At 37.8% G+C, this 25,486-nt stretch overlaps 1 protein-coding gene across 1 annotated transcript in view; it reads left to right on the forward strand.

The window, feature by feature from the left end:
• Nucleotides 1-25,486, forward strand: part of baz1b (bromodomain adjacent to zinc finger domain, 1B) — a 54,397-nt gene that overhangs the window by 21,126 nt on the left and 7,785 nt on the right. The window contains exons 9-11 of the mRNA XM_028806944.2: nucleotides 3,436-3,574; nucleotides 11,516-11,640; nucleotides 13,152-13,263. Coding sequence (XP_028662777.1) covers nucleotides 3,436-3,574; nucleotides 11,516-11,640; nucleotides 13,152-13,263 — 376 coding nt within the window. The remainder of the gene's footprint in view (nucleotides 1-3,435; nucleotides 3,575-11,515; nucleotides 11,641-13,151; nucleotides 13,264-25,486) is intronic.

The following is a 25,486-nucleotide window of genomic DNA, read 5'->3' on the forward strand; positions in this document are numbered from 1 at the left end:
ACTCCGTGTACCGCCCATGTCTTGGCTCCATATTACACTGCAGGTCTTACCATGGTCTTAAAAACCTTACCTTTTTAACCCTGACCTTGATTTGTTTGATCACACAATACTCCTGATACCTTTTTCTAATTGTTCTATTCACACTGTACACTGGGTGGGTTTTCACTGCATCCAAAGGTCCTTCTAACACTTATACCAAGTATTTAAATTTGTCCGTGCTTTTCAATGCTTTTCCTGTAGGTTAACTTCTGAGTCATGATCATAATTAAACATTAAATATTCTTTTGTCTTTAATTCTCTTTATTCACATAGCCTCTCTACGTTTTCCTAATTTGCTCTTGACACGCACCAGGAACATTGGTCTTTTATCACTTGAGACAGCGCATCTTTCCCTTTCCTAAGCGTTTTTTTTTTTTTTTTTACCTGCTCCTTGTTCCACCACCATCTCTCTCTGTGTTAGCGAGTCCTTTCCATGGTGTTTACAAATTTTGGACATAAGTTCTTTTTAAGTATTTTTTTCCTTGGTATCGAATAATATAGAATTTCTGTATCTCAGTTGGCAAGTGATGGTGGTGGGTGGGGATTCTTCCAGTTAAGCAAGTCTGCATTCTAGTATTGTGGATACTTGATTTCACCAAGCACACTTTGTTTCACAAATGGTGGTGGGACTAGAGGTTATCTGAGAAATATGTTACTAGGGTTTTCATAAGTATCAATTTTAACATTTTAAAGTGATTTCAATACCTATTTTTCATTATATTGATTCTACAGCCTACATTATGAATGCAACTCTGCCTTGGCTTGAGTTGCACCACTGTTTGCATCCACTCACAGGAGTTAAGATGGCAATTTTAGCAGTGCTGGAGCTTTAATCAGCATTCTAAAATGACAGAGGACAGCCAGAGTAATGTCTTGAAATACATCGCCTTTCTGGCAAATTGGGACAGAAAATCACTAGATACATACATTTTCTATAGACAAAAATGTTTTTCGTAGATAGTTAAACCTTTAACCATCAGTTAATTGTACCAATGATTAGGGTTGGGCAACATGGATTTAAGGTAATACTAGGATTTTTTTGAACCAACATGCGATATTTGATACTTTACACTTTGAAGATTAGCACCATATATGATGTATACATGTGTTTTCTATGCAAAGTTCTAAACCTGGTGATTTTCTCATGATAATATGAAATATTAATAAAGAACTGATGTGTGTTGCATTTTTGGGGGGAAATAAACACCACAATTTCATGAATAGCTGTGTCTCCGAAACTCTGAAATAACTTCTTCCACCCAAAACATTTTTATTGTCCTCTCTACTTCTTTTTAGTTTCAAACAAAGGGGTGTTATAATGGTGGGAGAATTTTAGCATAGGATTATAAAGAATGATGATATATACCTGATTTATCTTGGCATGTGCAAAATCTACATTTTCTGCCCAGTAATGGAAAAGTACTGCTTAAAATAAAGTATTTTAGTATATAACATTTGTAATAATTCAAAAGTTTCCATTTAATCACAACTTCTTTAAAGCTGTGTTTGTAATACCATGCTTTTTTTAACGTCTGGTTGGTTAGTGAACCAATTGGTTAGGCTTTTGTAGTATTTGCTATTGTAAGATTAAAATTTGATTTAAGTAGCTTGTTAAAAAATAAGTAATATTTAAAGGATTAGTCATTAATTCAAATTTCATATATAACTAGTATGATTCCTGCACTCATGCGCATACAGAAGCATTTCCAGATGTGACCTCTGCAGTTTTCCTTTTCAATGTGTTAATACAGTGCTGATTTTATATGTAGTTTTTACTTTATTTAGATCATGTTTATCATTGTGCCTTCCAGAGCAATTTGTCTACTTGCAGTCACGCATAAGTGTGGTACTGGCTTCCTTGGTTGTACTGATTTAGTGTCTTTTTTTTTTTTTTTTTTTTTTTTTTTTTTTTTTAAATGCTGATATAGTTACATTTTTTGGAACGTTTTTGTGAGACCCCAATATTTTCTGTTCATGTCCTTCTCTTATACAGTAAATCCCTTATTTGTGGTTTCTTCTGCAGATGAATGGACAGTGTCAATAGCTATTGTGAAAAACATTGATATGTTCTAACTCCTCACTATCCGCTCTGTTATCAAGCTCATTTGCTTTGGTTTACATAGTACAGTGATCGCCCGCCTATCGCGGAAGTTACGTTTCAGACCCACCCGCAATAGGTGAAAATCCGCGATATAGAAAGACCACTTTTTTAATAGTTTAAGCCTTAAAATACCCCTCCCACACGCTTTAAACACATGTAAACTTATTAAAACACACTTTGGATACACATATGATACACGTATGTCGGGATAAAGATATGAGTAACATAATAATAATCATCGGTTTTACCTTCTCCTGTACGGTCAAGGCCTTCCTCTGGCGCTTAGGCTCACTGCTGCCAGAAGGCTTACAAGATGCGGGACGGTTGGGAGCCATCGTAGGGCTTAAAAAAACAAAACAAAGTTTGCTCAGAAAAGTCGGACCACACTCACTCAGAATATGGAACCAACTTAGAAAGCATTTTAAGATGGAAATTCTTTTATCCGTGGCACCTCTGCAAGTGAACCACCTCTTTCAACCCTCGCAAACATATCCAGTTTTTAATACCTGGAAAAGTTTTGGGATTAAAATGCTCAGAGATCTTTATTTAGACAACATATTTGCATCTTTTGAACAGTTACGTTCAAAATTCAACCTCCCAGCTACACATTTCTTTCACTATCTTCAAATTAGAAATTTTGTTAAACAGAAATTGTTGCCTTATTAAAAAGCCTTAAGCAATTCTCCTTTGGCTAAGCTCTCCTTCTCAGGGCTGGGGTTTGATTTGTCTTCAATTTTGTTTGGTTATAAATTGATCTATTTGTATGGAATGATTACAATAAAAATGAATAAATAAATAAACCCACACTCGCTGTTCTTGTGAGATTACACCACGTTAGCAACAGCTAATCGGAGCCCAAGAGAATAAAATCCGCTCCGATTGGTTGAGTGTCCTCTTTCAGCCAATAACGGGCTTTGTAAGAAATCATCTGGGTGCTGTAACGCGAAACTTTGTCTGCTGAAAACCATATGCTTTCTTATGAATTGGCAGCAAAGTACACTACAGGTAGGATGTACTTATTGAATTTTTTCGTGATATAGTAGGGGTGCAATAGCTGAACCGCGATAGAACGGGGTATTACTGCATCTACACCTCTGTGTGGTGCTAATAGCAAAAGAAAGTGGAATAAGTCAAAATCTGCCTGCTTAAAGCCTGGGACAGCTTTTTGACTTTTGTGAGAGACTTGCTGTACCTTAGCATGTTCATGCCATGCGTTTGGTAGGTTGATCTGTGATGGAACTTTAATGTGCTCATCTGTCTGTGTGTGTCCTCTTCCTCTCCCTGCCCTCATCCAGAACGTCAAGAAAAGGAAGCAGAAGATGAGAGAAATCGTAAGCAAAAAGCTGCAGCTGAAAAGGCTTTTCAGGAAGGTATCACCAAAGCAAAACTTGTGTTGCGTCGTCTGCCGCTAGGTGTTGACCGCAACCACAATCGGTAAGTTGTTGGAGTACTTGGGGCTCTTTGTTTGGCATGGGGTAATTAATTTTATTTATTGCTTTATCTTCCTGCGTTTGTGGTTTAAGTACTTACTAGCAAGCAAAAGTTACAATGTGCAGTTAGGTCAGGCTTTTGTTATGTTTTCTTTTGAAGGGTGTGAGTTTTTAGAGTAAAATTAATAATGGTTTGAGAATGGTCACAGCAAGCAAAAGTTGCCACTATTTAAAAATGTGAAAAAGTACCAAAAATATTGTACTAATAAGGTTCCTTAATCTTTGAAAGCCTCTTGTGAATGTATATTTAATACACTAAATGTTCTGCTATGAATAATCTTGATAATCTGATACACCAGTGTGTTTTTCTGTGTTTTGGCAAATTTTATAAACTTCTTTTTGAGATAAAGAATTGTTTTTGTCTTAGTTTTTAAATGATTTTTTTTCCCTTGTCACTTTGTGCCTTTTGATTTGTGTGGTGGTGTGTGTTGTTTTTTTATCTTTCTCCCTCTGCCCCATTTATTATGGCTTATTGTCCTAATATAACTTTTCGGTGTTTTTAATTTAGGAAATTTTTTTTATAGGTGGTGTTGTAGTGTTGATTTATAAATAGCAGGCATTCCTGAAAACTACAGAGTTTCTGGCTTAATGAAATGCCCCACACAGACATTTTTACCTAGTTTACCATTTTTAACAGCATCCTTTGATTCATTCACATTTTTATTTTAGTCCTGAAGGGCAAGATCCAGTTTGAGTTTTCAAATAAAATCAGTTTATCTTAATATTGTTTCTGATTTTTATTACAAGTCATGAAAAAAAGTAAGTACACCCCTGGAAAATGTTGACTGTTTTCAACATATTTCAACAGACAAACAACAACAACATTTATTTATATAGCACATTTTCATACAAAAAAAGTAGGTCAAAGTGCTTTACATAATGAAGAAAAGAAAAATAAGACCGTCAAATTAAAATAAGACAACATATATTAACATAGAATAAGAGTAAGGTCCGATGGCCAGGGAGGACAGAAAAAAAAAAAAAAAAACTCTAGACGGCTGGAGAAAAAAATAAAATCTGCAGGAGTTCCAGGCCATGAGACCACCTAGTCCCCTCTGGGCATTCTACCTAACATAAATGAAATAGTCCTTTGTATTTAGGGTTCTCATGGAAGGACTTGATGATGATGGTCATGCAGACTTATGGCTTTTAATCCATCAATGTTGGAACATCACGGTGCTTTGAGTAGATGGTGGTGGCACAAGCCGCCACCACAAAGAAACCGAAAAAGAAACAGAAGAGAGAGTAGGGGTTAGTATGGATTTTAGACCCACCACGAATAATTATAATTTAATCCTGATACTCTGTATATTCAATTCAAGTGAAGTTATGAGAGAGCCATGTTAAAATAATGTGTTTTCAGCAGTTTTTTTAAAGTGCTCCACTGTATTAGCCTGGCGAATTCCTATTGGCAGGCTATTCCAGATTTTAGTTGCATAACAGCAGAAGGCCACCTCACCACTTCTTTTAAGTTTTGCTCTTGGAATTTTAAGTAGACACTCATTTGAGGATCTACGGTTACGATTTGGAATATAAGATGTCAGACATTCTGATATATAAGATAAGATGGGGCAAGATTATTTAAGGCTTTATAAACCATAAGCAGAATTTTTGTGCAAACCATGCCTACAGATAAGTGATATACTTGAATAAAAATAGAAGGAAAATTTGCCTTTTCAATCGTATATTCAACAAAAATACCAAGAGATATAATCATCTAGTAGAGGGGGGAAAAGTATATACAGCTTTGGTGTCAGAAATTGGTATTGCCCCCTTTAGCAGAAATTACTACTTGCACGTGTTTTGCTTAACTGCCCAGCAGTCTCTGACTTCGACTTAGTAAAAGTTTTTTGTACAGCAATAAAAAAAAAAAAAAAAACAAAGCTGTGACTTGTGGCTCAGGAGGAGCATCTAAATATTGTACAATCCGAAATCAATAGAACATTATTTACTGATTTCCAGCGTTTCGCTTATAAATTGACAAACTATAGAATACTGATCAAAAAAGTGATCACTAAATTTAAATTATTATATTCTATTTAATATTGTTTAAATGTTACACAATATCTAAATATTGCACATCCAAAAAACATTTGTAGATAACCATTGTTGTTTTGTTTTAAGGGAAAAAAAAAAGGCCACTACTGTAGGATATGGTGCAGAAGTAAAATTTTTTAAATTATTCCAAACACAAGGCTTGCCCAATACTTGCTCCCCCGACATCTTTATTTCTTAACACTCAATGTGTTTTACAGATTTTATATGAAGAACACCAGCATATCAACCTTTCCCTGTTTCAGACATGAACACTGGCACCTGACGGCATTGCCCCCAGCGTTAGACTGTCTCCTCAGCAGTGGAAAGTTAACATGGCTTTAGAAATAGCCAAAAAAAAATTTAAATTGAATAATTAAAGTCGAACTTAAGTTAATGATGCCATGTATAATATTTTATATTTATACTTTGTTATTGCAAACAGCGGTGGCTAGTGCAAGAACAACCCCCCCCCCCCCCCCCAAAAAAAAAAAAATTTCTAGCAATACTTGGCAAATCTTTCTTAAAAATAAGAGCTATCAAAATCCCAAGCAGCTATAACAGGGAGACCTCAGTACTGCCATCTTGTTTTCGATCTACTACTGACTGCTAGATGCTTAAGTTTAAACTGCACACACTGTTGGGTGCAAAAGCACACTTATCCATCACCCCTCTTGCTCAGTATCTCCTACAAATGTGTCCTGTAACCTCACAAAACATGATTTCCTCTGGGCTCTACCACAGACCTACTTCTAATTCCTCAAAGGTCCATGCAGTAAGACATGTTACAATATACAGTATTTGTAGCACTAGGACATCAGCTGCACTACAAATGGGACCCAAACTACATTGCCATAAATGCTTCATGCTTTGCAGTCTCACCATCTAGTTTTAAAAAATAAATAAATAAATAAATAAAAAATATGCCATTGCTTGTGCCATGTCAGGATTTGGGCATCTTTTTAAAGTTGCTTTTATGGCTCCCTGTCCTTAATAACTGACTGGCCATTATTTATCTTGATCTTTGTAAGTTGGGGTCCATATACCTGCATCTATGTGGTGTGTGACGTGTGTGGTTTTTTTGTTTTTTTTTTGTTTTTTTTGTTTTTTTCCCCCTTTACAGCAGTAGTAGTATTTTAACACAAGATGCCCGAATATTTCCAATTTAATCTCTCTGATCTAGGCATTCTCAAATCAGCAGCAAGGTTATGCTGGGGTTAATTGTGTAACACATGTGTTGTCTGACATGAGACACGTTAAAACGGGTTTTTTTTAAGTATTGTAATGAATGTACAATCAAAAATGAGTTATTTTCCCATTTGGTTTAATGAGAAGATAATAGCATTAAACAAAAGTTAGGGATCTTGGATTTAAGAGTAAATGGGACAGTGTCGGATGCAAAATGATATTACATCACTGGAGAAGTATTCAGAAAAACTATTCTAAATTCACTTGTGTCAGACCAGTCCCCCCCCCCCCCCCCCCCCAGGACGGTGGGCCTTTGCATTTCTTGTTGCCATTTATTTTTAAAACAAAGCACTGATTTCAAAATAAATGAGCACCAGAGATGCTGACACCCTAATCAATCAAGTGCTAAAGAGATTTGAAAGCGAGGTTGTGCCACTTTGAGCAGCAGACAAGCTCATATGAACAAAGCAGATCTCTCGCTCAGATGCCACACAACAGTTACCTGAAGAACAGCATTAAAGCCAAGCTCCAAAATAGTAAAACCAATCAATAAATGCCTTGCAGGCTGTGGAATATGAATCAAATGCTACACTCTGTGCTAGTAACACTAGACATCAGAATAGTGCATCACCAAGCCAGACCGCAGTAGGTTATTTACCGTAATCGAACTTGGTGCATGTTGTAGATACACAAAGAACCCAGTCAGACTGAACAAGTATGTATAGTGGGTACATTTTAAAAGAGTTTACAGTGATCCCTCGCTATATCGCGCTTCGCCTTTTGCGGCTTCACTCCATCGCGGATTTTATATGTAAGCATATTTAAATATATATCGCGGATTTTTCGCTGCTTTGCGGGTTTCTGCGGACAGTGGGTCTTTTAATTTCTGGCACGCTTCCTCAGTTGGTTTGCCCAGTTGATTTCATACAAGGGACGCTATTGGCAGATGGCTGAGAAACTACCCAACTTACTTTCTCTCTCTCTCTCTCTCTCTCTCTCTCTCTTGCGCTGACGTAGGGGGGTGTGAGCAGGGGGACTGTGTGCAGCTGCTTCCTGAAGGACATGCTGCACAGTGCTTCGCATACTTAAAAGCTCAAAGGGCACGTATTGATTTTTGACTTTGTTTTTCTGTGGCTCTCTCTCTGTCTCTTCCTGCTCCTGACAGAGGGGGTGTGAGCTGCCGCCTTCAACAGCTTTGTACCGGCGGTGCTTCGCATACTTAAAAGCCAAAAAGCCCTATTGATTTTTTTTTTTGACTGCTTGCTTTGCACTCCTTTGAAAAGGAAGATATGTTTGCATTCTTTTAATTGTGAGACAGAACTGTCATCTCTGTCTTGTCATGGAGCACAGTTTAAACTTTTGAAAAAGAGACAAATGTTTGTTTGCAGTGTTTGAATAACGTTCCTGTCTCTCTACAACCTCCTGTGTTTCTGCGCAAATCTGTGACCCAAGCATGACATTCTAAAAATAACCATATAAACATATGGTTTGTACTTCGCGGATTTTCCTATTTCGCGGGTGGCTCTGGAACACAACCCCCGCAATGGAGGAGGGATTACTGTAATCATTAATAAAATTAATGAAGAGCCCTAACTGTTTGATTGGCTGGGGGGACGGCCCTTTGAGGCCCACCCACAGTGACGGGTCTGACTTATGGATCCAAAGAGCACATGAGAGGTGTAGGGGGGGAAAAAACATTTTGAAGGGGTCTAGCTGTAAGTTTACTAATAAAAAAAACACAAGGTAACCGTTCAAAATTATAAAAAGGGCAGATTCTGAAAGTGAAGTATAACAATGAATCTGCAAAATACTGTAGCTTTTCATAGCATTTCTAGAGTAACTGGGTGCTAAAGTTAGTGCGAGTAAAATGATTTTTTTTTTTTTTTTTTTGCAACAAAATGTCAGCCTTTTTCTTTCTTTAATTCAGATTGTATTCGAATAGCAACGTTTGATCCGACAGCTGTATTGGTCAGACTCGTAACGTACTGTATATCCTAAATCAGTCTTTCCGATTTACTAATTACATTGCTTCATATTGCAATTTTTTTAATTTTATTTTATTTGAAATCGATTAATCGTTCAGCTCTAATTTGAAGTGGCGATAAATGTAGGGGTGTACTTCACTTTTTTTTTTTTTTTTTTTTAATTTTGATGAGAATGAAAACATGTTAATTTTGTGGCATGTTGAAGTATGTCGCCTTTTATCTGTAGACACTGTTTACATGAAGATCTAATATCTATCTTTTTAAATAGTGTTTAGTCAATTCCCATGGGGTGCAAGTACTTTTTCAAATGACTATAATTTGTAGTGGTGGCAGAGGAAAAAATTTTAATCATGGTTTTGATACAAAACAAGAGAAAAATGTCATATAATGGAATGTAATGGTGACACATACTGTCCAGTGACGAAGGATGTGAGAAATGTTACCCAGTTGAATGCTTAAAATGTGCAAAACTTAAACAGGAAAGGCTCATTCACATAATTCTGTGCTTTTGAATTGAAGACCTATATTTCTCCCTCCTTCACTGGTCAAGGGTTCCGTCAATTATGGTAGTGAACCTTTACTGTTTATATTCTTTTCTGATTTTCCCCCACACCCCACCCACTCCGAAGTAAGTATTAATAATGATTTAGCACAAAATGCATATGTTTTGCATATTTTCTGCATTCAACAAATACTGTGTGCTCTCTTTCTGCATGAAAACATGAGATTAAAAATAGTTTCTTGGCTATTACAACAAACTAAAGTTAGTGACAATTTAAAACAACATTTTTGGGTGGAGTTTTCCTTTTAAATTACAGTAATTTTAAGAAATCTAATTTATTCTAGGTAAAGGAAACTTCACATAAATCGACAAACTGTTTATAAATGCTGTAGACTTAATTTATAAATTTACGCTTTTTAGAAAACAAACAAACGTGGAATGCTAGAATACTTTGTCAAAATAGATGTTTGCTTTGTTTGAGTAGTTTCATTTCTATGTAAAGATACTACAAGTTTGACAAAGTATGAAAGCTCATCAGGTTCCAATAGTGCTAAGGACCATTACTTTTTAAAAGTTACTTATTTAGGTAATATTTTTGTAAGTAATGTTACTATGTTATATAGTGTTATGGTTTCTTTTTCTTTTACATGCAAAACCACACGCCTCACTGACCGGCACCTTTATTGAATCCTTAAGCCCATATATGAACCTTCATGAAACTGACCAGAAACTTAGCCAAGTTTAACATTTTTCTTCTGTTTTTTAAATACATTTTATCCTTCGTGGGCTGTGAAGTAAAGAATGTCCTTTCCTATGGCCATTCCCAGTGCAAACCCCAGAAGATTTGCATTGTGTAAGCTGACCACCACACTACTAGATTGCACATATGTCCTTGTTTTAAGCAAAATGTCCTTCGTCCATCTGGCAAAGCTAAAGACCTTCAAAACGTGCAGCTTTTGCATGTTGTACTAGCATTATTGTTATACACACGGTAGCTTGCAACTGAGCTGCGTGATCTGCATGTTGTGCTGTGCATTGATCATTTAAAAGCCTGTACAGCAGCTGTCCTTTTGTCTCACTTCCTTGTCTCGTGGGACATTAAAGTGTCTCCGAGCAATTGTTTGTAAGTAGGGCGTGACGTGCAAGAAGACTCCCGGGACTTCAAAGTGTCTCTGAGATGATCACATCTCGACCCAAAGTTTTTTATATAGTCTGTCTGTCTGTCTGTCTGTGATATATAATTTTGTTTGCAAGAAAGTCCTTTTATTGTTATAATATCACTGCTTGCAAGGTAGATAGGCATTTGGTTTGCGTCAGACAAACAGGCTTAGTTGTTTATTTTTATTTTTTTTTTTTTAAACAGTAAAATTAATCTTGCACTGCCAGGTTGAGTTGAATCTGAGATGTCCAGCAGGCAATCAGGAAGTGACTCTGCATTTATGCTTTTGCCAAAACACATACCTGTAAAATTTTGTAGAACCATGAAAAGGACAAATTGGTTGGGTTGTTGTAAGAGAACCATCCAGTTTTTCTTCCACGTGTCACATTTATCACATGTCAAATTGCACAAATAACTAGGTCTCAGCAAAAGGTTTTGTAATGCAGTCACATGTGAGATTGTTCTAAAGTCTCCATCCTTTTAGTGAGCCTATAAAATCATGTAATGTATGGCAGCTACTTATTGGCTGTTAGTGCTAGTGAGTTTAGTGTGAGAGGACACCTGAACTCTCGATGTGGTAATATGAGAATATTGCATAGTGTACACATTCCCTAAGGTTCTCAAGTATCAAACTGGAATGATACACTTGTCCTTTGACCACCTCTCCATATTTAGAGGACTATCCTGAATTACTGCATGGACTATGTGCGCGATTTGCTTGCTTTCCAGGTCTTTTGGTTTCTTGCTGCATGTTGTTCTGAGGCTACAGTTAGTTGGGCATCTTGAAATATTACAGATGTCTTTCTGACACAATTAGTACTGGACAAATTCATTATAATTGAGCCACATTATTTGAATGAAAATGTGCTATATAAATGTTGTTGTAATTGGTTTGATTTAGATTAGATCCTTACTTTTGTCATTTGCTTTGTACACATTCTTTTCATCATATGTGTGTTATTTACATCGGCACTGACAGCAGAAATTAATAATTTGGTGTATTTTGTTTTTTTGCAGCTACTGGCTCTTTTCTGATGTTATCCCAGGCCTTTACATTGAGAAAGGTTGGGTGCATGATAGCATTGACTATAGCTTCACACTGTCACCAGAGGAGATAAAAGAAGAAGAACAAGATAACGAAGGTAAATAATCATTATAGTCCAGTAGTACTTAAGGCGGATGCCAAAGTTCTTCCTTTCAAGTTATAATATAGCTGTGTTAAGTATTGGCTAAGGTTTTGTGTTGTGATCGTTTTTTGAATAAGGTTTTTCACCTTCTTACAAAGTTCTGAACTTTGTCCTTTTACTTGGTGACTACACTTGTTAGGGTTAGTATGTTTCACGGATGATATACACTCACTGGTCACTATGTTAGGTACTTGTTAACACCAATATCTAATTGGCTGATAACATGGCAGCAACTCGATTCATTCAGGCATGTAGACTTTGCCAAGACGACCTGCTGAAGTTCAAACCAAGTATCAGAGTAGGGAAGAAAGGTGATATAAGTGACTTAGAACATGGCATGGTTATTCGTGCTGGACGGGCTGCTGTTAGTATTTCAGAAACTGCTAATCTGCTGGGATTTTCAAACACAACAGTCTCTAGGGTTTACAGAAAATGGTCCTAAAAAGGGAAAATTTCCAGTGAGCAGCAGTTCTCTGGGTGAAAATGCCATGTTGAGTTCAGAAGCGACTGTCCAGACTGGTACAAGCTGTTAGAAAGGCAACAGTAGCTCAAATAACCACTCGTTACAACCAACGTATGTTTTAGAGCATCTCTGAATGCACAACACTTCCAACCTTGATACAGATGGGCTACGGTAGCAGGAGACCACACCATTTGCCACTCCTGTTGGCTAAGAACAGGCATCTGAAACTACCAACTCCCATAGGCTTTCCAAAATTGGACGATAGAAGACTGGAAAAACATTGTCTGGTCTTGATTTCTGCTTTGACATTTGGGTGGTAGGGTCAGAATTTGGTGTCAACATGAAAGCATGGATACACCCTACCTTTTATAAATACTTCAGGCTGGTGGGGTAATGATGTGGGGATGTTTTGTTGGCACACTTTGGACCCCTTAGTACCAGTTGGCCATTGTTTAAATACCACAGTCTACTTGTGTATTGCAGCTGACCATGCCTGTCCCTTTATGACTGCAGTGTACCCATCTTCTGATGGCTACTTGCAGCTGTATGGTGCACCATCTCCCAAAGCTCAGATAATCTCAAATTGGTTCCTTGACCATGACAATGATTTCACTATACTCAAATGGTCTCCACGGTCCCCTGATCTCAATCCAATAGAGCACCTTAGAGATGTGGTGGAATGGGAGATTTGCATCATGGATGTGCAGCTGACAAATCTGAGCAGCTGCATGAAGCTGTCATGTTAATATGGACCATAATCCCTGAGGAATATTTCCAGTACCTTGTTGTATCTATGCCAGAATTACGGACGTTCTGAAGGCAAAATTTGGTCCAACAAATTTGGTCCAACATGGTATTAGCAAGGTACCTAATGTTTAAAGGCAAATGCAGGTTGAAAGAGAGCATCAGATATATATTTGGTTCAGAATGTTTCGGGAAGTGGTTGTCTGTGTTTTAAGTAATGAAGAGTTGCATTTTAATTGGTGTGTGTTTCACTTGACAGATAAAGAGAATGACAACAATGATACTATTGATAGTAATATGCAAACAGCAGCTCTTGTTGCTTTGGATGTATGCATAGAGACCACGGTGCCGAAGCAAGGGCAGAACCTCTGGTAAGTCAGTTTTAGACTTTGATCTCTGTAGGTTTTTACTTTTTTATTTTATTGCAGCAGAATCATGACAATAGTTTCTGTAACAAGTTCAGTTCTGACATTCTTATTAAATGTCAAAAATGTGTGTGTGGTGTGTTTTGTTTCCCTCCCCACATTGTTTAAGCAATAGGCAGTTCTGGTGGCTGTGGCATTCTTGACAACCATTACTCCTTTGCAGCTGTTCAGGACAAAGTATAAATGATCCTCTGCTTTGATCTCACAGTAGTATTTGTGAAAATTCTATTTTTCTTTGTTAGAGCTATATATTATGGCCTGCAAATTTTGTTCTCTGTGGAAGCTTTGGTGGCATTTTTCTGAGTGTTATTTTCCTCCTCCTTCTATGAATACTTCACAACCACAAGGCACCTGTTTTTAAATAATAGGGATGGAGGACACATTGTAGTTTTAAAATATCACAATTGTTTACTTGAATTATGTTAGGTTCGACTGGTAAACACAATAGAGAAGTTGCATTAGCAATTTTGCAGTCATCATTTCAATAGACTGTTTTACTTACATTTTCTCATAAAATGTGTCAAATCATATCAGTGGTAACAGGATTAGGTTTACATTGTAAAAGATTTGCATGTAGTTTTGTTTTGGGTCTTGCCTTGGAGTTTTTCATCATTATGTATGCTGGGAAGCTGTTTATCTGTGCCAAGATAAATTGGATCTTTAAATAGCCAATCCCTTCTGTGTTATGGTTGTCTATCTAGTCCTAAGGTTCCCAATGGAGGTGGTACCGCCCACTGGTGGGTGCTAAAGAAATCTAAGGGGGCATTTCTGCTCTAAGACATATTAACGGGGCGTTGAGGACCAGCCGTTGCTCCCTTGGGCAATACTCACAAGAATGTGCTGAAAAGTTTGATTAATACTAAAAATCATTGAACGCATGTTTCAACCAGTTTATTCTAAATGTTTGTGATAAACCCTTGGCGTCGGTGAGCCCCAAACACAATCGCGAAAACAGTCCTTTTATCAAAAAATAAAAGGTTTTATTTAAATAGCTCCAAAAATATCACCAATACACACAAAACATTGACTCTTTCTCTCCACAATATGTTCTCTCACCACTGCACTGTCCTCCTCACGTCAAGTGTTGCCTCTCTACCGCCCAGCTCCGACTTGCCTGAGTAAGGGAGTGCGGTCCCTTTTATTACAGACCCCTCCTGGGTACTTACGGTGCCAGGGCTCTTGTTTCCCTGGAACGCCCTCTTGCGGCACCCCGTGACCCCAGCTTGGCTGTCCTGCCAGACTACATTTCCCGGCATGCCGTCCTGGCTTCCCACTGGGTGGGGATATCCGGGATTGCTGCCATCTAGTGTGCTGGGGGAATAACAGTTCCCTAGCGATATCTCTATCTCTATCTCTATCTCTCTCTCTCTCTCTCAGTCCATTTCTTCCTTTCCTGGCAAGGATGTCCGTCCGGCCCATGTGGCATCTATGTCTATTAAGAAAGACCCATCCGTATTAAATAGTAGGTATTGGTACATTATATTTACAAGTTTGCACAAGTCATGCAAGTCCACTATGCATGTTTTGACGGGTTCATTAAACATTACTATAAATATGTGAAGTTTTTTATCAATACCAAATTGTTTCGGAATTCCTTCAGAGCAAGTGTAAAGCTAAAATTACAGAGGGGTACCTACAGATCCCATTCAAAGGAAAACTTACGTGGACCTACTTATCCATATTACTAAATGAGAATGGTAAACCGGATATGGACGCAGGGACCTGCCCGTGGACGCAAAAGACATAGTGTGCAGGCGGCACACAAAGCCCCACCTCCAACGAGAATGGTAAACCAGATATGCCCATAGCACACAAAAAAGAGGAATCACACCCACGCCCCAGAGTGAAACGGGACAGACTACGGAGTACACACACTAACATAAATAAGAATCGAGACACAAAGCCCCCCTCCACTAACAGAAATAAGAAATGAGACAACGTGCCCATAGCACACAAAAAAAGAGGAGTCAGACGCAGGCGCCACTCAAAGCCCATAGCACACAAAAAGGAAGAGTCACACACACGACCCAGAGTGAAACGGGACAGACTACGGAGTCCACACGGTGTCACCCATCAAGCCCAAGATTACAGCGCCCAAACCCAGTGTAAAACGGGACAGAATATGGAGTCGAGAAAGGTTCACAAATCAAACACAACATGATACGCCACCCCAGAGTAAAACGGGACAGATTTCGGAGTCCAGAAAGGGTCACAAATCAATTGGAGTACGGAAAGCGGCAGACAGTACGCAAACACACTACACATGCATGATCCACGCACCTCTAATAACCTGCAAGCAAAAACACGATCTACTACAGAAACCCCACAAATACTGACTCCACAACATATTTGAATCACATTACAGTGATACAATATTTACAGTGCAACCACACAGGACACAGGCACAACACCTGATGGGCAATAAGAATAAACGAACACTCCGTATTAAAGGTTCGTCATCCTCACACGTGAAGACTATATAGCATAACTTAATCATCACATTACAGTCATACATTTTTAACAATTCAACCATAGAAAACGCTACATATTAACAAGAAGTGCAATCCATTATCCATGTTACTAACGCTAAACAAGGAAGAACTAATGTAATTGCGCTCACGCCTCCAAAACAATAGACCAGATACCACTGTTAACGCGACGGGCTATATTACGTCCAAAGAATATTGATGTTGATCACATAAATAACCAAGTCATTGCATTACTACCTGGAGAAAGCCGCCTCTTTCTAAGTACTGACAAAATTGATTCTGCAGACGACATTGGACATCTTAATTTCCCTTTACAATATCTGAACACTATTAACCCAGCCGGATTGCCACAACACAATCTTAACCTTAAAATCTGAACAATTGTCATGCTATTAAAAAACGTTAATACTAAACAGGGTTTATGCAACGGTACACGTTTAGTCATCAACACCATGACAGACAATGTTATTGAAGCAAAAATACTTACAGGATCACATACTGACAATACTGTTTTAATTCCTAGAATTCACCTTACAAGTTCTGCCCTTCAATTGCCATTTACTCTTGGCCGACGCCAATTTCCCAGTAAACCTGCATTTGCCATGACAATCAACAAATCCCAAGCACAGACCATGGACAAATTTGGTATATACCTCTCTGAACGCGTATTTGGACATGGACAACTTTATGTAGCCTTCTCATGAGTTTCGGCGTTCATCTGACATTAAACTTAAAGTTATAAATACTCCAATACCAAGAAAAAATCATTCAAGGACAACAAACCATCTTTACTACAAATATTGTATATAAAGAGATATTCCAATAAATCTTTGTGATTTGCCATACAATGCGTTCTTTACTTCCTATCCACCATCTGAAACTGCGGAGGCAAAACAGGCACGGGTTCAAACCGAACGAGCTCAACTGACGGATATACGCCTACAACGCGCGTCTCAAACCGCAGAAGCAGGGCAAGCACGGCTTCAAAACAACGCAAGCTCCTACAACGCGTGTCTGAAACTACAGCTGACCAGCGGGCATGGGTTCAAAACACCGGGGGTAGGCGAGCGACGCGAGCAGGAGGCAGAGCCCCCTTGTTAAAAACTAGGGGGCTTTGCCCCCTGCTCGCTTAGTGCAGGCCAGGGGGTTGGAAAACTATGCGCCAGCCACTTCACGTCTCTGCCACTTGTGTATGTTGATTTCACTTTCACCAAACAACAAATCTTTTAATTCTTGCGGATACGCCTCTTCATTGGGAAGAAACACTACTTTTCCCTGATGGCAACACAAATTAGACTATCTACAAGTCTCCCATCATCATATTTAGCTGAAAGAGGATTTAGCATGGTCAACATTCTATTAACAAAAAAAAACAAAACATTGTCAATAGTGGAATGCAGCGATTTAAGATTGTTAATGACAAAAATGGCACCAAACATCGAAAATTTAGTGTCATCACACCGAGCTCAGCCGTCTCACTAATATTATGTTTTTTTTTAATTCTACTTTGAGCAATACACCAATATTAATATCTTCTTATAAAATAATTTTTAAAATCTGTCGTTTTGTTTTTCAATATATAGTATAGTGAGTGTAGTTCACCCAAGGGGGGTGCTATCAAATCATTCTTTGAAAAAGTTTGCTCCGACCCAAAAAAGGTTGGGAACCTATGATCTAGTCTGTCTTGTGTTGATTATATAAGCAGTTATTTCTATAATCCTTGTGTTCATCTGTGAATTGTATTATTCAGTTTCTTAAAATGTGTGTGCTTCAGAAACTTTGATACAAGTCTAGTAGCCTTAATCCATCCTATATAGAAAGGTGAGTGGGAGCCTTAACTAATTACTGGCATTACAAAAGACAAAACTGATATGCTTTTGTGAGTTTTGCTTTTAGATGCTGCTAGTTCACAATAATAGCACTGACAATTGACTGGAGCAGAGCAGCAGTTTCATATGCTTATTTGTGGAACTGTCATAGGATGCCACCTTTACCTTTTTAAAATTGCTGAACTCCTCTACAGTTGGCACAACCTCTTCTATTGCCAATGTTTCTCAATGGATATTGCATGGCTATGTGCTTGATTTTATGCACTTGTTAAAAATTGGTGTAAATGAAATGCCCAAACTCAATTTCGAGGGATATCCAGATGTGTTTGGCTATGTAGTGTATATTTGGTAAAAGATGATCATACTTTAATCTGCACTCTTTCCCTTTAATTCTTGGTGTCAGATTTAAACTTTCTCATGATCTTGGTGTTAAACAGATTTTCTTAGCTGGAAAGATGTCCTATTTCTGCCATAGGTTGCAAGCTCTTCAGACACTCGTAGTTTAATGTGGCTATTTTGCATGCTACGTTGGCTCTCCTGAGCCCATTGATCTGTTTTAATTGCCCTATTACTAGCATTGGGCATATTAATGTAGCTAGAGCCCTACTCTGCATTACTAAATGCAAATAAGATGTTCTCTTTTTCTCTTGTGCAATGACGCCTGTGATTTAAAGGAATACAAAAAAGCTGAAATTGGATTTCTCATCACACAGGAGGTAGCGAGTCCTGTATTCTTTTACACTGAGCGATGGCAAGTCAAAAAATTCTACTGGAATAGTATAGTGTTCGTTATTTTTTTTTTTATCTTCGTTTTAATGATTCAATTTTATCTCGGTTTTAATGAATCCATTACAATGGCGGTAGTAGATAGAATTGTTTATTTTGCCAATATACTGTACATGGGGCTAGGATTTGAATGATGTAGTCTGAGATGTTGATTATGCCATGCAAAAATCAGTGATGCCGTAACCTTTGAGAACTTCAAGGGGGTCAGACAGGATCAAGAATTCCTTGGTTATAAGTATTATACTTGGAACAAAAAAAGTCAATTTTAACATATTTCCATAGTGAACAATTTAGTGGCACATGACCTGTCTTGAAGGAACATGTTGACATTTGGGATATGCCTGTTTATCGTGGCTCTTCATCTTGTAGGTACAAGGTGCCTGTATTGCCTGATGTTATGCTTCATACAACTGAAAAGTCTATAATGTGTATCATTTTTGCTCCATATTTTTCTGCAAAGTATAGTTTTGGTCTTTAGACTGCAGTCAAGGTAACATGGTTTTTATAAATGGAATGAATTAATTTGATAAACACAACTTGTTTTTAAAAACTTAACAAAATAAAGGCAAGCCAAGTAATGTTGGAAATTCATTTTCATATGGTTTTTGGTTTGGGTGGCCAGGAGCTCATGTTGGTTGTTGAAGACCTTTTCCATAAGTTAAAAGATTATATTCTACTTTCTTGGCTTTCACTGGACGTAAATGATGACACTGGCAAAAAACAATTTAGTGATGCTTTTATATCTCGCACACAATTTTGAGTGAGAGAGGGATTAAAGGTTACACTATGAAAATTTAGTAAGCTGGGTTCACAAAGCTTGCGACTACCAGAAACATATTTTTTGTTAACATTAATCCTTTAGTCCTGGTTTACTTGAAGCCAACCTCTATTCAGGGCCCAGTGAAGCACTCTAGATTTATCCTTTTGGTCTTGCCATGCAAAAGGTTTAATGTTGTCTGCTTGATTTCTCCAATTGGACTTGCATGACCAATGACATTACCATACATTATCTTCTTTTGTTTTGCACTTGATGGGGGCACAATGGTTGTTCTTTTATAAAGCTGGGCACTAGCCTACATTTGGCCATTAGTTGTGGTTGTGGGTTTTTTTGTTTTGTTTTGTTCTTTTCTGTACTACAGTCAACCTCAAAGGTTTATCAGATGTGTAGGAGTTGGCAGGAGGACAGTTACAGTACTTCCAGAATCAGGTTGACTGACTTGATAACTATTAAATTGCATCTTTTGAGCACATTTAATGAAAGGGGGAAATGAGATTTCCTGTCTTTTTAAAACCAGTTCTGGACAGTTTTTATGCTTGACTCCACATGTTAACTTGTGATTTGTTGTTGGTGAATACAGCTGTATAAATATCTTGTTTCTGTCTGTAACTTACAAATCCAAGTATTAAATGGAAGGGGCTGTGCAGCAGACGATGGCTTCCTGATACAGCAAGATCGGTTGTGGGTGTATGGCATGTCTGCTCTTTTAGCAGAGAACTTTTGTGTCCCTGACTGCCAAATCAAATGTGAGACAGACTGTTCTACTTTGTGTGTAGTGGGTATGTAGTTAGGATGAACTAGTGCTTAAAGATTGATGTGTACATCTGTAAGGTTTACTTATTGTACTGCTAGTCATTTGCTTATTTATGTGCCTCATTTCTTAGTGAAATATAACTTATTGTTTAGACAACCTGCGGCCAAAATCTAGCTAACTCGAAGTATTTGATGGCCTATCAAATGATCATTTTAATTCCCTTTTCACATTAAGGACATAGTTTAAAGTGCTTTTCGGTTATTTTAGCCTTTGCAGATGTTTAAAACCTATTCAAATTTCAGTTTCTTTTATACATTACTTAAAGAACAGCTTATGGAGTTTTTCTTTAGTTAGGAGGCCACTATTAAAGAAGTCCAAATGTAGCCATGCTACGCCACAGCCAAGAAACTATATACATCTTACTATTTCTGTAGATAATCTGCTGCTCCTCCCACATCCTAAAGCCGTGCCTGTTATGCAGAAAATAAGGCTAACTTGAAAGGTGCCCTCTCTCAAAGGCATATATTGCATACACCACCCTTACTTTTTTATTATTATTTTTTTTTTATTTATTATTTTTATAAACTTGGAACCAATCCATGGAACCCGATTACTCTTGTGCGAGCAGTGCCTGCATCTTCTCACTTAGAAGTGCAAATTCAGAATTCTGGCAGAAAAGTGGAAGTTCATGTCTGATTGAAAATGCTGATGTAAAACATTTGTCAAATTCTGCTAGTGTCACTTCCCCTATTTATTGCTAGCTTGCTGTGAACAGATTTGGCAGTTTGACATTGAAAAATAGCAGCGATTAATTGAATACAATTGAATGTATTGGTAGACTGCATTAAATAGATACTTTTTAACAGCACTTTTTTTAACTATATGACAATGTGCATCCCAAATAGGTTTGTGGTCATCCAATAGCTTTCGCATACGATTCCAATTCAAGTGATGTTAAAAATGGCCTCAGTTCAATGTCATGTTAGCTGTTGGTTGTGTAGGGTCTCTGTCTAACTGTAGTTTAAAATTCTTAAGCATAACATTTCTGAATGAAGTACCTGATGCAGAGTTGAAATCTCTAAAATTGTTGGCTGCTTCAGATCATAATGGAAAGCTTTTACAGTTACCTAAAGCAGCAGCAGAGGTGAGCTGGTATAGCAGATGTGTGCCTTTCACACACCTCAGTCTCCCAGAATCTGACTTGTATATTTTGTTGTTCCTCTTTTACATTTCTGACTGATTTCCCGCCCCCCCACGTTACAAGTTATAATGACCTCTCTGGATAAATTTTAAAATCTTAAATTAATCCATTTCTGAAGCTGCGCTGGTTTAAAATAGTTTAGTTTAGAAATTCACAAAAGATTCTCGATGGGAGAGTTTGACGAGACTATACTTTTTTTGTTTTCTCAACGTGCTTAATCCTGATCAGGGTTGCAGGATGCTGGAGCCAATCCCAATTCTCTGTACAGGGGGCCAATCCATTTTACACATAAGGGGTTAATTTAGTATTGCCAGTCCACTTAACCTGCATGTCTTTGGACTGTGGGAAGAAACCCACATAGACCTGGGGAGAACATGCAGTGAGGACCAGAGATGTAAACCCTGGCTTCCTTACTGTGAGGCAGTAGCACGATCACTGTGACATGGTGCTGTCCTCATATTTTAAAGAAAATTGAATTTCCTGACGAATGTCAATGAAGAGTTAAGTGTGCCAAATTTCAATAAATTGGTCCACTGAGAGCAGAGTAGTTTCACAAGGATAGATAGACAGGGCAATCCCGTTAGGTGCTTTTTGACATTATATATCAATGCACAAAAAAAAAGACAATACAGTCCTGGAATTGGCATACAAATTTTTCTGTGGGATTTTGAGTGCTTGCAAAGTATAGGCTACAGTTTTAAGCAAACAGATTAAGATATTTGAAATTATATACATTTTTTAAATTAGCAAAGAAATAAGTATGGTGTATCCTAGTTAGTACTTTTCGGCTCTTCAAGAAGGCGGCAAGGTCACAGACAGAAACTTGTCAAGGGTAGATTTCACACAAACGTTGTTGTTTTTTCACACGGCAAATCATATACATACACACACACACACACACACACACACAATAAGTTCCAAAGTCACATGGTATAGAGTATGACTTAAAGGACTTTCAAAACTTGATGTGATGTTATTTTGGAGTAACTGGGTGACTAGGATTGGCAAGCTTCGTTGGGCTGAACTGTTGCCTCTTAACTCAAATATGTTCAAAGATTGTAATTTGTATATTGACAGTATTTGCATCTTTGAGCCTGTAAGCCACTATCAAAACTGGATCTTTTTTTATATGTAAAACTGGCTTTCATACTGGCCTACTTTTACAATCAATCATTGATTAGCACATGCACAATAGAATTTCACTGTACTCTGTACATGTGACAGTGACCTTTTACACCCTACTATATGTACATTGTACAGCTCTCTTTAAGCCTTGGGAAAAATGTACATTTTTCCCATTAATCATTTTTTGTTTAAACAATTCAATATCTATTCTTAGTCTCAAGATCAATCTTTTGAGTCTCTATCCTACTCAATTATTTTCTGTGAAAAAAGCATTTTACTAACTCGCAGTAAATGGTGTCATATTCAAGCAGTGTGTTGGTAAAGAACAGCTGGATAAAAGTAAGGCTGTTTTAAGCTGTGCAACTCGGAATTTAACAAAAGTTTGAGGAATCATTTCTCCTAACATCACACATAAACGTTCTCTCAACATTTGGATGTTGACTGAGATCCTAAACAATCTACGCTACAGCTGGCATTTAGCTCTAAGCTTCCGTTGGTTATTTTTTTGGGTACAAAGCAATCTATAGCAGTTATCATTTGTAAAGAAGTGACCCTACACTGTTGAAAATGAGGGCTTTCAACAAATGATTCCAGTTTTGGAACTTCTGTATATTATACCAACCAGAAAGCAAATGAGTGAATTTATTTTACCTAAGCTTTATGAAGATCCTAAACAAAGCATCTTCTCGTCTCTCAGGTTAGTGGAGACCGTCGCCCTAACTTGCGACAACTGGGCAGCAGATTCCTACGTGATAATCATGTGTCACTACATTTAAAATAACTGGGCACCTGTGGCAGATGTATTGCAGATGAGCACTGCATGCTAGTCACACTGGGAGCCACCTCGCTGCCTGTATGCAGAACTGCGGAGATGGTTGCCTGGCTGTTCCAATAACTTTCTAGCATTTCCAATGTAATTGATGTGGTCACGTGATGGAACAGCACAAGTTTGTGTGTTGGCAAGTCCAATAAACTTTGCTCCTCTTTAAGCACGTGGCTAGCTGAATTACTACAATGGAAAAAGTTTGCGTGGCACCTCACATGGCAGAAGAAGCGGTGGCAAGTTTCGGAGAAACCTGCAATACCAAAGTGAGCATATGCAGAAAATAGCTGATGTGGTACATCTTATGAACCTACTTCACAAGGATCAAATTAGTGACACTGTCAGTCATAACTGTGGAGATGACAGTGGACTTCAGGAGGAGCCCCCCAGTGCTGCCCCCTCTCACACTACTCAACAGCATTGTGTCTGCTGTGGAAAACTTTTAGGTTTCTGGGATCCACAATTTCCCAGGACCTAAAGTGGGAACTAAACATAAACACAATTGTTAAAAAGGCCCAGCAGAGGTTGTACTTCCTGCGCCAGCTCAGGAAGTTCAACCTGCCTCAGGAGCTGCTCATCCAATTTTACTCTGCAGTAATCCAGTCTGTTCTCTGTTCATCTATCACAGTCTGGTTTGGCTCAGCCACAAAACAGGACAGGAACAGACTTCAACGGACAGTCAGGATTGCAGAAAAAATCATTGGTGTTGATCTGCCCTCCATTCAAGACTTATACAGATCTCGAGTCAGGAAACGGGCAGAAAACATCATTGCAGATCCATCACACCCTGGTTACAACCTTTTTCAACTTCTTCCCTCTGGTAGGCGCTACAGAGCACTGTACGCCAAAACTACCAGACATGTGAACAGTTTCTTTCCTCCGGCCATCACTCTCATGAACACTTAAGTCAATCTCACAGCATCAGGGACAATACTAGGTAAAACCGGAGTCCAATTCCTTGTATGTGTACATATACTTGGCCAATGAAGCTGATTCTGATTCTGATGATGGCTTGTTCTTTGTCTTTTTTGTTTTATTCATCCAATACTGTTGTCAGTAAGCATCGGCTCTAGATCTTCATTTTAAAATGCTTCCTTTCTCTCTGAAGAGGAACTGTGAGGACACATTTTCAAGACTGATAAATGTGACTGCTACACGTGAGCAACTGAAAATGTGTAATGTATAGAATTTTAGTAAGACTTGTCTTCCAGCTGTGTCTTTAATTTCAACTAATTATTATTTTAAATGTCCAATAGGGGAATCAGTTTGGCTAATAGTTAAAGGGTGTCTACAGTGAGATTCATAACACACAAATAGGTTAGTGACTATCCATATCTAAGAAGCAATATTTGATTATATTTGCAAGATAGATGTTGTATAAAGTAGATGCCATTGCACTGTATAAATCAAGGGAACCCCCCCCCCCCAAATGTGTTGTGGACTCTGATTATGGCAATACATATTTGGTATATTTTGGTGAATTTTGAATGAGTGCAGTGCTCTGAAAATTTGTGTAGTTTATTTATTTTTTTTTTTTTATATAAAAAAGAGCAATGATATTTTGTTCAACATCTTGCAAATACTGATGTTAAATTTTCATTACCAATCATAACAAATGCATGAGCATAGAATGACATTTAAGAAGCAAAACCTGCAGTCACTAGACAAATTTTTAAATAGTTACTGAAAGTTATGTTTTATATTAATGTTCTTCATGCATGGCTTTTTTTTTTTTTTTTTTTTTTAATAAAGTCAGCACTTCAAAAAATAGTGCATGCTAATTCAATCGAGAGAAAATCAATATCGAATCGGGTTATCCATGCCAATACCCAGCCCTGTGTGTTTTGCTCGACTGTCATACTTGCTGTTGGTCAAGACACTTGTTATGAGTAATATTGATAGACCCATACCTCCTTGTTCAAACCTGCATTGTAATAATTGTGCTTTTCAGATGACCAAATTGTGTTGTGTTGGTTTTTTTTTTTTTACATAAACCAAATGTTTTAACAGCCATGTCATATAGTCACACCTAATGGGACATTACTTTCAAATGTGCTGTCTGTTGTGATAACCTGAACAAGAATTATGGCAGAATATAATCCTTTCTCCAATAAATATCTTAGCTACAGATAGAACAAAACTTGCTTAGATGCAAAAAAGGCAGTGGAATAGTGAACTGACCACAGTAAATAAACATGGGCATATAGAGTATCTCACTGGAAAATCACCAGTAAAGCTCTCTACACCAACTATTAATCTTCACAGAACCCTTCAATGTACTGTATGACAATATGCTATGAATCTGAAAGTGAAATTGTGTTCTGATCACTTTTTGGCTATCTGGTGAACCAGGAAAGAAAACGAATATGAGGTTCATCCAGAGT

This window comes from Erpetoichthys calabaricus, chromosome 8 (genome assembly GCF_900747795.2).
Source record: "Erpetoichthys calabaricus chromosome 8, fErpCal1.3, whole genome shotgun sequence".
Lineage (NCBI taxonomy): Eukaryota > Metazoa > Chordata > Cladistia > Polypteriformes > Polypteridae > Erpetoichthys > Erpetoichthys calabaricus.